Source organism: Palaemon carinicauda, chromosome 6 (genome assembly GCF_036898095.1).
Source record: "Palaemon carinicauda isolate YSFRI2023 chromosome 6, ASM3689809v2, whole genome shotgun sequence".
NCBI lineage: Eukaryota > Metazoa > Arthropoda > Malacostraca > Decapoda > Palaemonidae > Palaemon > Palaemon carinicauda.
The window spans coordinates 154,672,116-154,685,327 of NC_090730.1; the positions used below are offsets into that span (position 1 = coordinate 154,672,116).

General features: G+C 33.6%; 1 protein-coding gene across 5 annotated transcripts in view; it reads left to right on the plus strand.

Moving 5' to 3' along the window:
- The window catches only part of LOC137642750 (harpin HrpN-like), a 49,250-nt gene extending 38,064 nt beyond the window's left edge, over nt 1–11,186 (plus strand). For 2 of the 5 annotated variants that reach the window (XM_068375589.1, XM_068375590.1), the window contains exons 5-6: nt 2,555–2,749; nt 9,800–11,186. In XM_068375589.1, coding sequence (XP_068231690.1) covers nt 2,555–2,749; nt 9,800–10,363 — 759 coding nt within the window. In that variant the 3' untranslated portion in view covers nt 10,364–11,186. Of the gene's footprint in view, nt 1–2,554; nt 2,750–9,789 lie in introns of all 5 variants that reach the window. The other 3 variants (XM_068375591.1, XM_068375592.1, XM_068375593.1) reach the window with 3 other exon arrangements.
- Nucleotides 11,187–13,212: the final 2,026 nt, after the last annotated feature.

A 13,212-nucleotide genomic window follows, 5' to 3' on the forward strand; every position in this document is an offset into this window, starting at 1 on the left:
TACTTCTCCATTCACCATCTCCTACTTCACGCTTCATAGTCCTCACCCATGTATGTATGTATAAATACATACATACACATATATACGTTGCGTATATATATATATATATATATATATACATATATACTCAATATACTATATACATACAATATATATATATATATATATATATATATATATATATATATATATATATATATATATATATATATATATATATATATATATATATCATTTCTTCTTATACGATGCCATGATCTTTCCCTTTAGATTTCTTTCCGATACTATAATGACTTTTTTTTTCGAGACGATCCATGCTCTCTCTCTCTCTCTCTCTCTCTCTCTCTCTCTCTCTCTCTCTCTCTCTCTCTCTCTCTCTCTCTCTCAATAAGCTTGAACGCTGAAGGACGACAGAAAGTTCCCTGACCAAAATCCTTTTGCGGAACGGAAATACTTGTCAAGACGCCATGTCCTGCGTCCGTTGTCCTAATCTCTGCTCGTGTCTTTCCTTCCCCCTTGTCTGTCTGTCTCTGTCAGTCAATCAGTTACCGTTTTCCTCTTTTGTCTTATTATAATCCATTTTATTACATCTCAATTATATGATTTGAGCTGATAATGTTCATATCTTACATTTATTTACAAAAATATACGTCAGTTTTAATTGTAATCTAAAGTCTATGCTGTTTTGGGCTATCAGTTATTTTTTGAAGTATGAACCTTATTATCTCAGTTTTTCTTATTTTTTATCTTTTTTTACGAATAATTTTTTATTTAAAAATCTTTTCAGATACATCTGTGTGACGCTCTTCAACCTAATTCTATTCCATTTATTCATTTCCCGTCCTATAAGTTTTAAAAATCTACAATTAAGAAATTTATTAATTACTTTTGTCATTTTTCATTCATAATAATAATAATAATAATAATAATAATAATAATAACATATTAATTCAAATTTCCTGCTACTTCAATCTTCACAACAGAAATACAACGGACTGAACTAACACCTTCGGCTTCACGGTCCAGGCAATGGAACATAGAAAGGGCATTTGGTTCTATCATAGAAGTTTTGAATCATAAACATTAAAAGAACTATTTAAAGGAAACGCCAAAAGCTTTAAGCCCTTTTCTTCTGTAAAAATAAAAATATTGATTAACAAATATGAACATTATCTGTTTTACTCATTCATTTTCAGTCCTATATATCTGTTTTCCTCCCGCGCGCGCGCGCACACACACACACACACACACACACACACACACACTAGGTCGATATGCATTAAAAATTAAAATATATGGCTTATATGAAATATATATATGCATAAATATATATATGCATAAATATATATACATATATATATATATATACATATATATATATATATATATATATATATATATATATATATACATATATATATACATATATATATGTGTGTGTGTATGTATACAAACTTTAGTCTATAATTATATAGTTTTGCTAATGCCTATTCTATTCCCCTACATCTGGTCAAAAGTCAACAAAATAACATTTTTAAAGTTTAATTTTTTTAATCATCTAGGTAAATTTAAGAGCACCTTTGAAAAAGCTTTTGCTGTGACATTTTGACCCGATTTCTCTTATCACTATGTATGGTGACTTGAATACCCATACTTATTGTAAAGCTAGTTCATACGTTGTATATCAATAAGTCATTAATACTAAGTACATCCAGTGCGCAATTTCTTCGCTTACTTTAGTTTTTTTTCTTCTAAATATTAAAAAAAAAAAAAAAAATTATTTGACTAAATCTTAGCTTTTCATGCTAATTCTAAATTGTGAAGCTAATGAAGATATATTTCTTATTGACATTTCTGTTTTATAAAAGATTAAATTATTATTTAGGAGTTTAACTAAAATCAGCTTTACACAGATCCCCCAAATATTATCGTATTTTAGAAAAATTATTTGCGTTGCTTATACTATTGTTTTCCTGTAATGTCAATGAAGAGCGTACAAATTAAGATTGATTTCCACTTCATTACACATAACTGAATTATCTTATTTTTCTACCTTTTTCACCCATGAAATGCTCTAAGTTAAATGTATAATGATTGTTTACCAGAACATAAGAAATACTTTGATAAGTTCAACGCATTTTGAGCCAACCATATTTTCACTTTTTCAGAGTAACGCCCACAGAAGATGCTCCACAAGAAAAAGAAATCCTTTTTTTAAATTTCTCCCAAAAGATTTGGTATCTTATCCCCGGTTCTAACACAATAACCTTAATCTTTTTAGATATTTTAGATGTCCTAGGGAGCTATGACAGGTGCCTACGTACCAAGCTAAAGGCGATGTTGTAATGAGCTCCTATCCAAACCCTTTGGAGTTTAGAGCAATACTTTCCATTCTTCCTTTTATTAGTTTTCCTCCTAAACAGAGTTCAAAGGAGTCACCTAAAATGGTCTAGAAGCAATATTTAGACAGTTTAGACAGGCTCTTTTACTCGAAACCCTCGCAATCCAATCATCTAATCAAATATCATTATCATCCTTTCCAATCTCTTTCTAGGCAAGACCCAAGGGAGAAGGACTGACGCCTTACCAGGGCAAGAAGCGATGCTTCGGAGAGTTCCGTTGCACCAAATGCAAGCGAAAATGGATGAGCGGCAACTCGTGGGCCAATTGCGGACAAGAGTGTATTAAATGCAGAATAAACGTCTATCCTCACAAGCAGGTCCGTGCGAGCACCCTCTCTCCCCCTTCCGTGAGTCCCTTGCGTTTGGCGCCCTTTTTTGTTCATCCTCTGTCTTTTGGAACGTCTTTTTTTTTCTCTATTCTGTCGACTTCATTTCTGGAATTTGTCTACTTTCCGTCTTCTTGTCTTTTCAGAGAATGATAAGGTTTCATTTGGATTGTCTTAGACCTAATTGTAGGTTTTACTAATTCGTGGACTACTTTGCATGGTGCTTAATCGCAAAATGACGAGCATTTGACAAGATAGAATGTTAAGTGTTGACTATTTACTTTTGCATGGAGCTAAAATCATTGTTACAAATGACTTACATGCATGAAAACATTTCCATTAACCTTAGACATTACATAACGTAACACCTTTAGTTGCAAATGTTGGAGAATCGATTTCTAAGCAACGTTGCTGACACGCAAAATGACGAGCATTTTTTTTATCTTGATAGAATTCTAAGTTTTTTTTTCTTCTCGTGTATGAAGCTAAGATCATTATTAAATATTACTAGCATGCATGAAAACATTTCCATTAAACATAGACATTGCATAACGTAAACCTTAAGTTACAAATGTTACAGAATCGATTTATAAGCAACAAGCTAAATACCCAACTGTAATTTGTAGCAAATAATAAACTAGATTAGAGAATAATCTTTCTATAGTCTTGAGGCTCCTGTCTCCTGTTTACTTGTGTGATACTGATCTTGGAGAGTTTTACTTTTGTTGTTAATTACTTCTCTTGTAGTTTATGTATTTGTTTATTTCCTTTCCTTTACTGGGCTATTTTTCCCTGTTAAAGCCCTTGGGCTTATAGCATTTTGCTTTTTCAACTAGGGTTGTAGCTTAGATAATAATAATAATAATAATAATAATAATACAGTAAAATTCACATTGAAGAGGAAAAGCGAGATGACCCCAAAACCGTCTATGAAATAAACTATAATCCCTAAACTCGTATTTCTTGTCTTAGGTTAGGCAACATTACATAATAAGGAACTCTTATTTAGTAAAGCGCCGACTAACACTTGTGATTCCCTTCGATATATCATCATCAATATCATTAATTGCTAAGCTACAACCTTCGTTGGAAAAGCAGGATGCTATAAGCCGAGGGGCTCCAACAGAGAAAATAGGCCAGTGAGGAAAGGAAAAAAGGAAAAATATAAAATATTTTAAGAACAGTAACATCAAAATATATATCTCCTATATAAACTATAAAAACTCTAAACAAGAGGAAGAGAAATGAGATAGATTAGTGTGTCCGAGTGTACCCTCAAGCAAGAGAACTCTAACCCAAGACAGTATAAGACCATGGTACAGAGGCTATGGCACTGTCCAGGACCAGAGAACAAGGGTTTGATTTTGGAGTCTCCTTCTCCTAGAAGAGTTCCTTTCCATAGCTAAAGAGTCTCTTCTACCCTTCCTAAGAGGGAAGTAGCCACTGAACAATTACAGTGCAGTAGTTAACCCCTTGAGAGAGGAATTGTTTGGTAATCTCAGTGTTGTCAGGTGTATGAGGACAGAGGAGAATATGTAAAGAATAGGCCAGACTATTCGATGTATGTGTAACAAAGGGAAAATGAACCGTAACCAGAGAGAAGTACTCAATGTAGTACTGGCTGGCCAGTAAAAGGACCCAATAACTCTCTAGCGGTAGTATCTCAACGGATGGCTGGTGCCCTGACCAACCTACTACCTCTCTGCATGTTTGTACCATTTCTGAAAGTTCGAGATAGATATAAGGCATGTTATACCACTCGTACATGGGGTCAGTCTGCAATTACCTTATTGCACTGAATGATAAAATAATCCGCGCTGCCAATCTTTCCAGTTTATTCACATTTGTGAAGAGAATTGCATGAAATTTTTGTTATCGGTCATAGTTGCATGTAAAGAAACAAAAGCCACATATTTGAGGACGTTGACCTCGGCCGTTACCTATAACGAAAATGACATTCACAATAATGACAGTAGTAGTAGTAGTAGTAGTAGTAGTAGTAAACCCCAACGTCAGGTAGTAGTAGTTAGTAGTCGTAGTATTACTAGCTAAGCTACATACCCAGTTGGAAAAGCAGGACGCTATGAGCCCAAGGGCTCCTAGAGGGAGAAATAACCCAGTGAGGAAAGGAAATAAGGAAATAAATAAACTACAACAGAAGTAATGAATAATGAAAAAAAAATGTATAGAACAGTAACAACACTAAAATAAATCTTTCATATATAAATTATAGAAATTCAATAAAACTAAAGGAAGAGAAATAAGATAGCATAGTGTGCCTGAGTGTACCCTCAAACAAGAGAACTCTACCACAAGACAGTGGAAGGCCATAGTACAGATATTAACAGTTCAAACTTGGGGCAAATGTTTTTATGTTGAACAAGGTGACATAATTCTCTTTTTATAGTTTATATATGAAAGATCTGTTTTAATGTTGTTACTGTTCTTTAAATATTTTATTGTAATGGTTCATTACTTCTAATATAATTTATTTATTTGCTTATTTCCTTTCCTTACTGGACTATTTCTCCCTGTTGCAGCCCTTGGGCTTATATCACCCTGCTTTTCCAACTAGGGTTGTAGCTTAGCTAATAATAATAATAATAATAATAATAATAATAATAATAATAATAAACAAACTGACATAAGTCTATTTATAGTTTATACATGACATATCTGTTTTGACGTTGTTACGGTTTGTAGAATGATTTATTAATTTGCTCTCATCATTATTTATTTCCTTATTTCCTTTCCTCACAGGGCTATTTTTCCCTGTTGGAGCCCTTGGGTTTATAGCATCTTGGTTTTCCAACTAGGATTGTAGCTTGGCTAGTAAATAATAATAATAATAATAATAATAATAATAATAATAATAATAATAATGATGATAGTAGTAGTAGTAGTAGTAGTAATAATAATAATGATAATAATAATAATAATAATAATAATAATAGTAGTAGTAGTAGTAGTAGTAGTAGCAAACCACAACGTCAAGAGCTAATGTAGAGTTAAAAACATCACACCTTAGTAGTAGTAGTAGTAGTAGTAGTAGTAGTAGCAAACCACAACGTCAAGAGCTTATGTAGTGTTAAAAACATCACACCTTGAGGCCCAAGCAAAAACCTTTTCTACACAAACAGTTAATTAGAAAACCGAGTTAATGACCCTTTTCCCTACGAGCCAAAACCAACAGATGATAATCAGAGAATCAACAAACTACCCGAAGCCTTATTAAGGGAGCCCAGTCGTTTTTTCTTATTAGATCCTTTTCAGTTTTACGGGTTTTGTTTCTCTTGAAAAAACTAAAGTTTTGGTCGGGATCATTTTGTGACTGTCATTCATTTCATGAAGGGAATTAGAGAGAATAATAATAATAATAATAATAATAATAATAATAATAATTTTCCACAAATTGCTGAAACTGCCGTGTTGTAGTTAGAAAAGATGAGGTGTGTGGGAGGAGCTGAATGTGTATACATATCTATCTAAATATTTAGCCATTATTTTTGACGGGTCGTGTACACTAGTAGTAGTAGTAGTAGTAGTAGTAGAGTAATAATAATAATAATAATAATAATAATAATAATAATAATAATAATAATTTTGCTTTAAATGCTGTTAGTGATTCTCTTATTATTGTTACCTAAAACGACTCGCATTCATGTGGCACAAGACAGAAAACATGATCCCTAAACGAAAAATATACAAACCTCACAAACTCATATACAAATATAAAATAGCTCAAGAAGCAGATCAACAAATAGACAGCACGCAAGATTTAAAAAAAGGGGGAAAAAAAGTACTGAAAGTGTGCGGGTAAGGGGATTCAAAATAGCATTACGATATTTTGTTAATTCACTTGAATTGTAACTTTCTGCATTACGATATCTTGTTAATTCACTTGAATTGTAACTTTCTGCATTACGATATCTTCGTAATTTACTTTAAATGTAACTCTGCCTTACGATATCTTGTTAATTCACTTAAATCGTATCTTTCTGCATTACGATATCATGTTAATTCACTTAAATCGTATCTTTCTGCATTACAATATCTTGTTAATTCACTTAAATCGTATCTTTCTGCATTACGATATCTTGTTAATTCACTTAAATCGTATCTTTCTGCATTACGATATCTTGTTAATTCACTTAAATCGTATCTTTCTGCATTACAATATCTTGTTAATTCACTTAAATCGTGTCTTTCTGCATTACAATATCTTGTTAATTCACTGGAATTGTATCTTTCTGCATTGCGATATCTTGTTAATTCACTTAAATCGTATCTTTCTGCATTACAATATCTTGTTAATTCACTTAAATCGTATCTTTCTGCATTACAATATCTTGTTAATTCACTTAAATCGTGTCTTTCTGCATTACAATATCTTGTTAATTCACTGGAATTGTATCTTTCTGCATTGCGATATCTTGTTAATTCACTTAAATCGTATCTTTCTGCATTACGACATCTTGTTAATTCACTTAAATCGTATCTTTCTGCACTACGACATCTTGTTAATTCACTTAAATCGTATCTTTCTGCATTACGACATCTTGTTAATTCACTTAAATCGTATCTTTCTGCACTACGACATCTTGTTAATTCACTTAAATCGTATCTTTCTGCATTACGACATCTTGTTAATTCACTTAAATCGTATCTTTCTGCACTACGACATCTTGTTAATTCACTTAAATCGTATCTTTCTGCTTTATGACATCTTGTTAATTCACTTAAATCGTATCTTTCTGCACTACGATATGTTGTTAATTCACTTAAATCATATCTTTCTGCATTACGACATGTTGTTAATTCACTTAAATCGTATCTTTCTGCATTACGACATGTTGTTAATTCACTTAAATCGTATCTTTCTGCATTACGACATGTTGTTAATTCACTTAAATCGTATCTTTCTGACCGAATCTATTGGATGTTGCATAAAGCAGCGATTCTGTTACAACCCAGGATAAGCTTCGGTGCCAGTGAATAAGATACAGGAAATAATATATAAAATAAAAGCCATGAATAGGAGCACTGTGCAGACTGGCTTCGAACCATCTGAGGAACAAGGATGGTCTTTCTTTGGGTGATTTCAACAGCAGCAAAAGCTTTTATTCAACTGTTCTTTATTTTGGCGATCTGGTATATCTTATCTTCGATATTTCCTTGTTTTTTATTCTCTTGGTGTATATTCAAGGGATTTTATTACCACTGTTGTAACATGTACAGATGGATAATGTTTTTCAATATGTTTTGCATTTAGGTCGTTCACTATTGCTGATAATTACACTTAATAATCCTTTATGGCATACAAAAATAAATCCTTTAAACAAACTGACATAAAATAATGTCTTATACGTTAGCAGTATCAAGTACGTTTACTTCACTTTGGCAAAACTGCTCTCGTTAAAAAATATAATTTCTTTCATATGTACTACCAATGTTTCGGTCAGTACTTTTAACTAATGTTAACCTCACAAAAGAGAATAAACCAAGGTTTCATAAAAAAAAAAAAAGTGTTATAAGGACTATATCATTCTCGTCATAATACGAAAACATCAATGTAACGCGTTGAAAAAAATTTCAACTTGTGCATATTAATATTACTCATTTATATTTGAATTTTGTTCTTTAAAAAAAAATTCTCAATTAACGATCCAGTTTTCGTTGTGACAACAAAAATTGTATATAATTTTCCTACAATAATATTACTTCACCATCTTAGATAACCACTATACAATTAATGATGCAAATTTGCTTTCCTCGATAATTCTATGGTAAAACAAGACCAGGTACATATTCGAAATTGTGGAAAAATTTCTTCCATCTAATTCTATATAGACGTTCAGTTTCATTATCAAAGCTCAAAATATGTCCCCCTAAAGACTAGTGATCCCAGATATGCGAACTTACAAAGAGAACATCTCTCTTTCACAAGAGAGCTTAGTATGTGACTAGATATGACATGCTAAGGAGCGCCAAGAACCAGGAAAATGGTACAAAAAAAAAAAAATCCGAATTTTTACGAACGAACAAAAAACAAAGTAAACAGTGAACAGGCTCCCGTTATTCGCACATAATATCTTTTAATATCATCATCTTGACAAACAAACTTTAATTCATAGGAGAATAGATAATGAACGCTTAGCAAATTTATCTTTTAAGATAAAATGACGTTACACATTAAATACGTAAAGTACACAATTACATCTCTGGTGAACATCAAACAATAGAAATCTGAAATTGAGTGTGATAAAATTGGCAATACTTACAGGTCTAGATAACTGCGTGTTGTCTCTTGTCTTCCCAGGATAATTGGATAGTGTTGGATGATTTTAGGCTATATAGACCGGCGCTGGGCCCTGTGAGTTCATTCAGCAGCCATTCTCAGGATAATATCACTCTCCTTGCCATATCTGATCTTGATAGGTCGCCATCAGTTAAAATAAAATTCGACCTGTGGGTTAAAGATAAAAAGAACTGAAAGCACTAGTTAACGTCTGAGAGAGAGAGAGAGAGAGAGAGAGAGAGAGAGAGAGAGAGAGAGAGAGAGAGAGAGATGCACATTGAAATAATTATTTCTACTTATACCTACAAAAAAAAAGAAAAAAAAAACACCTAGATGTTTAGAAACCCGGGTACACAAATACCGTACAGTACAAGGAGCCACAAAAGTACTGTGGAACATCATAGGTTACAACGGACACAAGAATGAATGATAACATTTTTAGACATTGTTGAAATAATCTTATTTAGTTTCATCTTGATTTGCTTTATTTTTCATAATTAATTTCAAACTAATATTTATATAAATGCATGCACAGCTTTAGCTTATCCTTTGCTAACCCATGCCAATGGCACAATTCCTACACAAGTGTGCATTAGTGTAATCTAATCTATAATTTGACTTCTGTTTTACATCAAAATCTTTAAATTACAAGATCTTGCTTTTTCCTAGGAGTATTTATAAGAATATATGTTCAATTGCTATTTCAATCAGGACCTTATCTGTACTCTTATACGTCCACTCGTTCACCTGTCTCTTCCCGCAGCGGCCTCTAGATAAGCCTGACGGGCTGGACGTGTCCGACCAGTCGAAGGTACACCCTCAACACCTCTGTGAGAAGTGCAAGAGCCTGGGCTACTACTGCAGGAGAGTCAACTAGAAGCCCGTACGTTCTACAAGCCTTACCAAGAGATTCTTCAGGAGGAAGTGTTGGCACAGAAAATGCTGGGATGGAGAATCTAGGTAAGAATGTAGAATTCCAAGATGCAATGGCCGTCCAGAACAGAGGTTTCATACAAGAGGAGTTGGATCTCTTCGCCATGAATAGTTTGGTCACAGCAAAAGCTTTACAAACCATGACAAGATGGTCAGATAACCATTTGGGTAAAATCGACGACTCAGTAACATCATCAGTTAGGGATGAGAGGTATTCCAATCCAATTGCATTAGCTTCCTACCCTGTCCAGAGTCCCTTGGATAGGGTTGGAAACCAAGATAAGGTATTTCTTACCCCGGCTGATACACTCCAGCAGGCTGCTGCAACTTGTCCGTATCCCCTCATGTGCCAATCTGCAGGTTCTTCAAGATTCCAAGACCCGATCTTCGACCTATTGCACTAGTATGATTTCAAACGAATATTTTTTTTTTCTTCTACGACATGTCTTCAGTTAAAACAACGACCAATCACCGAAGTTGGAGAAACTATAAAATCTCTTTCGACAAGGCAGCTCACAAAAGAGAAATCCCTGTATTAGCCTTTAGAACTTTTTTATGACCCGCAGTAGGTTTTAGATTTGTCTTTTGTTTTTCTTTTACAAGTTTCTTATGCGAACAGGGTGGGGTTTCTGTGCAGCTGCTGGCGGGCGGCCTGACACCCTCACTCCATTTGCTTATGTAAATTAGTCTCTTGTGAGAGGGCTTTGGTAATTTCCTGTCGTGGGTCATTTGTCCAAATAGCTATACTGCAGTCGTTGCATGTAACTTAAGCGAATCCCGAATTTAGTTTATTAGAGTACATATCCACCATATTTATTTAAAAGCAATTTTCTCTGTCAATCTTTCTCTATCTCAGTGTCTCTTATTATTGTTATTGGTTGTCTTGTTATAACATTGAAGTTTCAGTTTCTCTTATAAGGTAACTATGTTGTCGCTTTTAAGCTTTATCATTTTCATTAGTGAACTAAATTCTGCTTATGAAGATGGCAATACACATAAATTATGGCAGAATCACTCATGACAGGTTTAAGTATACCTCGTATTTTATCACTACAGTATATTATATATATATATATTTGTATAACATATATGCTTTGTATATTAGTCATAACTAATAACTAGGTACTTATAGTGTGGCCTTTCCTGAGCTGATTGAGAATGTAAAGTATATTATTCCTTTGATTATGATAACGCATTTGATATGAATATATTGATGTTTTTGAAGAATACTTTTTCCATTTCCTAAGAGTTGGTCACTAGAGATTTTTTTGAGGAATTTATCATAGTCGACCCTAGAAAAATGGTGTTCATTTTCTTCTGATGATACAATTCAACACATAATTTCCCAATGCTGTTCCCGTGACTTGCGGTTGCCATATGTTTATAAGTCGCTGCAGAGATTCTGGGCGAAATAAGCCCAACCCCCTGATGACGTCATAGCCAATCATGTTTCCAGCGTTAACGGTCTCAACACATCCTCTTAAAGAGATTACAAGTTAGTATAGTTTGAAATGTGCTTTACGGGCTGCTTTAGAGCATGAGCCCGTGGCCTGCACCTTCAATGCAGGTCGCTCTAATGTCTGCCTGCCTGAAATGTGTAAAGGGCTGTATTGTGAGCGCTACTAACGTGAGAGACAACGTCATTGGTTATGACGTCATCAGGGGTGGGGCTTATTTCGCCCGGAATCTGCAACGACAATAGTTAGGATTTGTTTTGTTTATTTCTGGTTAGAGACCTGCGTTTATGCTGTCTTGTATTCTTTGGCGAGGTAAAATTTACTTTTATTTTCTATGTAAGTGTTTCGTTCTTTTTTTTTTCTTACTTAATTTTTCTATCTGTCTTTAGCCACTGGGATCGACCCATGGCACGGCTGAAAATGGTGCTATTAGCTTTAAGCGTGAAGGAATTATAGAAGATTTTCTATTTTCTTTTAGATCAAAAGAGGGATTTCTAAGCACTTCCTAGTGCAACTTTTAGGTAGTTTCTATTAATTTGCATACTGGGATAGAAAAAGTCTAGGAAAAGAATATCAAATGCTAGAGTGAAAAAAAAAATGCCAGATACCAGAAAACTGAAAATTGTACATTTTCTCTGTAATAGCACCAACTGCAATCAGACTAATTTGAGTTATCAATATATATATATATATATATATATATATATATATATATATATATATATATATTATATATATATACAGATATATATATATATATATATATATATATATATATATATATATATATATATATGTATATACATATATACATATATATATATATATATATATATATATATATATATATATATATATATATATATATATATATACAGGATGTGTCCATTACACAATTTACGCAAATTTTATATCAACACAGAAACATCATTAATGAACTTTTCAATCTCAAAAGGATTTGCTTATTTCTTCCTCTGTAGCTACGATCGTCTGATAGTCTTGACTTAATTACCATATACGTTTGAATACCCTTGATTCTATCTATGTTATCTCTTGTTTTCTATTGCCTTTCATATACTAAGCTCCATTAATGATTAATTTCTTAATCCTTACAGTTCACCCATTGACTAGAAATCGACAGAAAGATTTATTTGGAATTCATAATCGTGTGACATGAGACATATCAACTTGGTGTAATTGATTATTTTATTTATTTAAGAATAATCCGGCGTTACCGGTATTGGTACTCCTAAGAACAAGTGGAAGCCGATTTTTTTTTTCTTTTTTGTCAAAATAATGCACTGCCCTTGCATAAAATTAATTTAATAGATGTGCTCCTTGTCCTTCACATGATTCTCCTGACCATCCTTTAACACCTGTGGTGGCCGATGTGGTAACGTCCCTAGCTGGTGAACGCCAGACTGGGGTTCGAGTCCCATTCAAACTCGTTAGTTTCTTTGGTCGCTGCAACCTCATTGTCCTTGTGAGCCAAGGATGGGGGGTCTGGGGGAGCCTACAGGTCTATCTGCTTACATCAACAGCCATTGCCTGGCCCTCCTTGGTCCTAGCTTGGATAGAGAAGGGACCTTGGGCGCTGATCATATGTATATATGATAAGTCTCAAGGGCATTGTCCAGCTTGATAGGGCAGTATCACTGTCCCTTGCCTCTGCTATTCATGAGCCGTCTTTAAAACATTTAAACAAGGAAAATAGGATTATAGAAGGACGTTAAGGAAAAAAAGAAAGGAGATCCGTCAATGAGATCCCCATAAGACAAGCGAACCGAAATACGTAC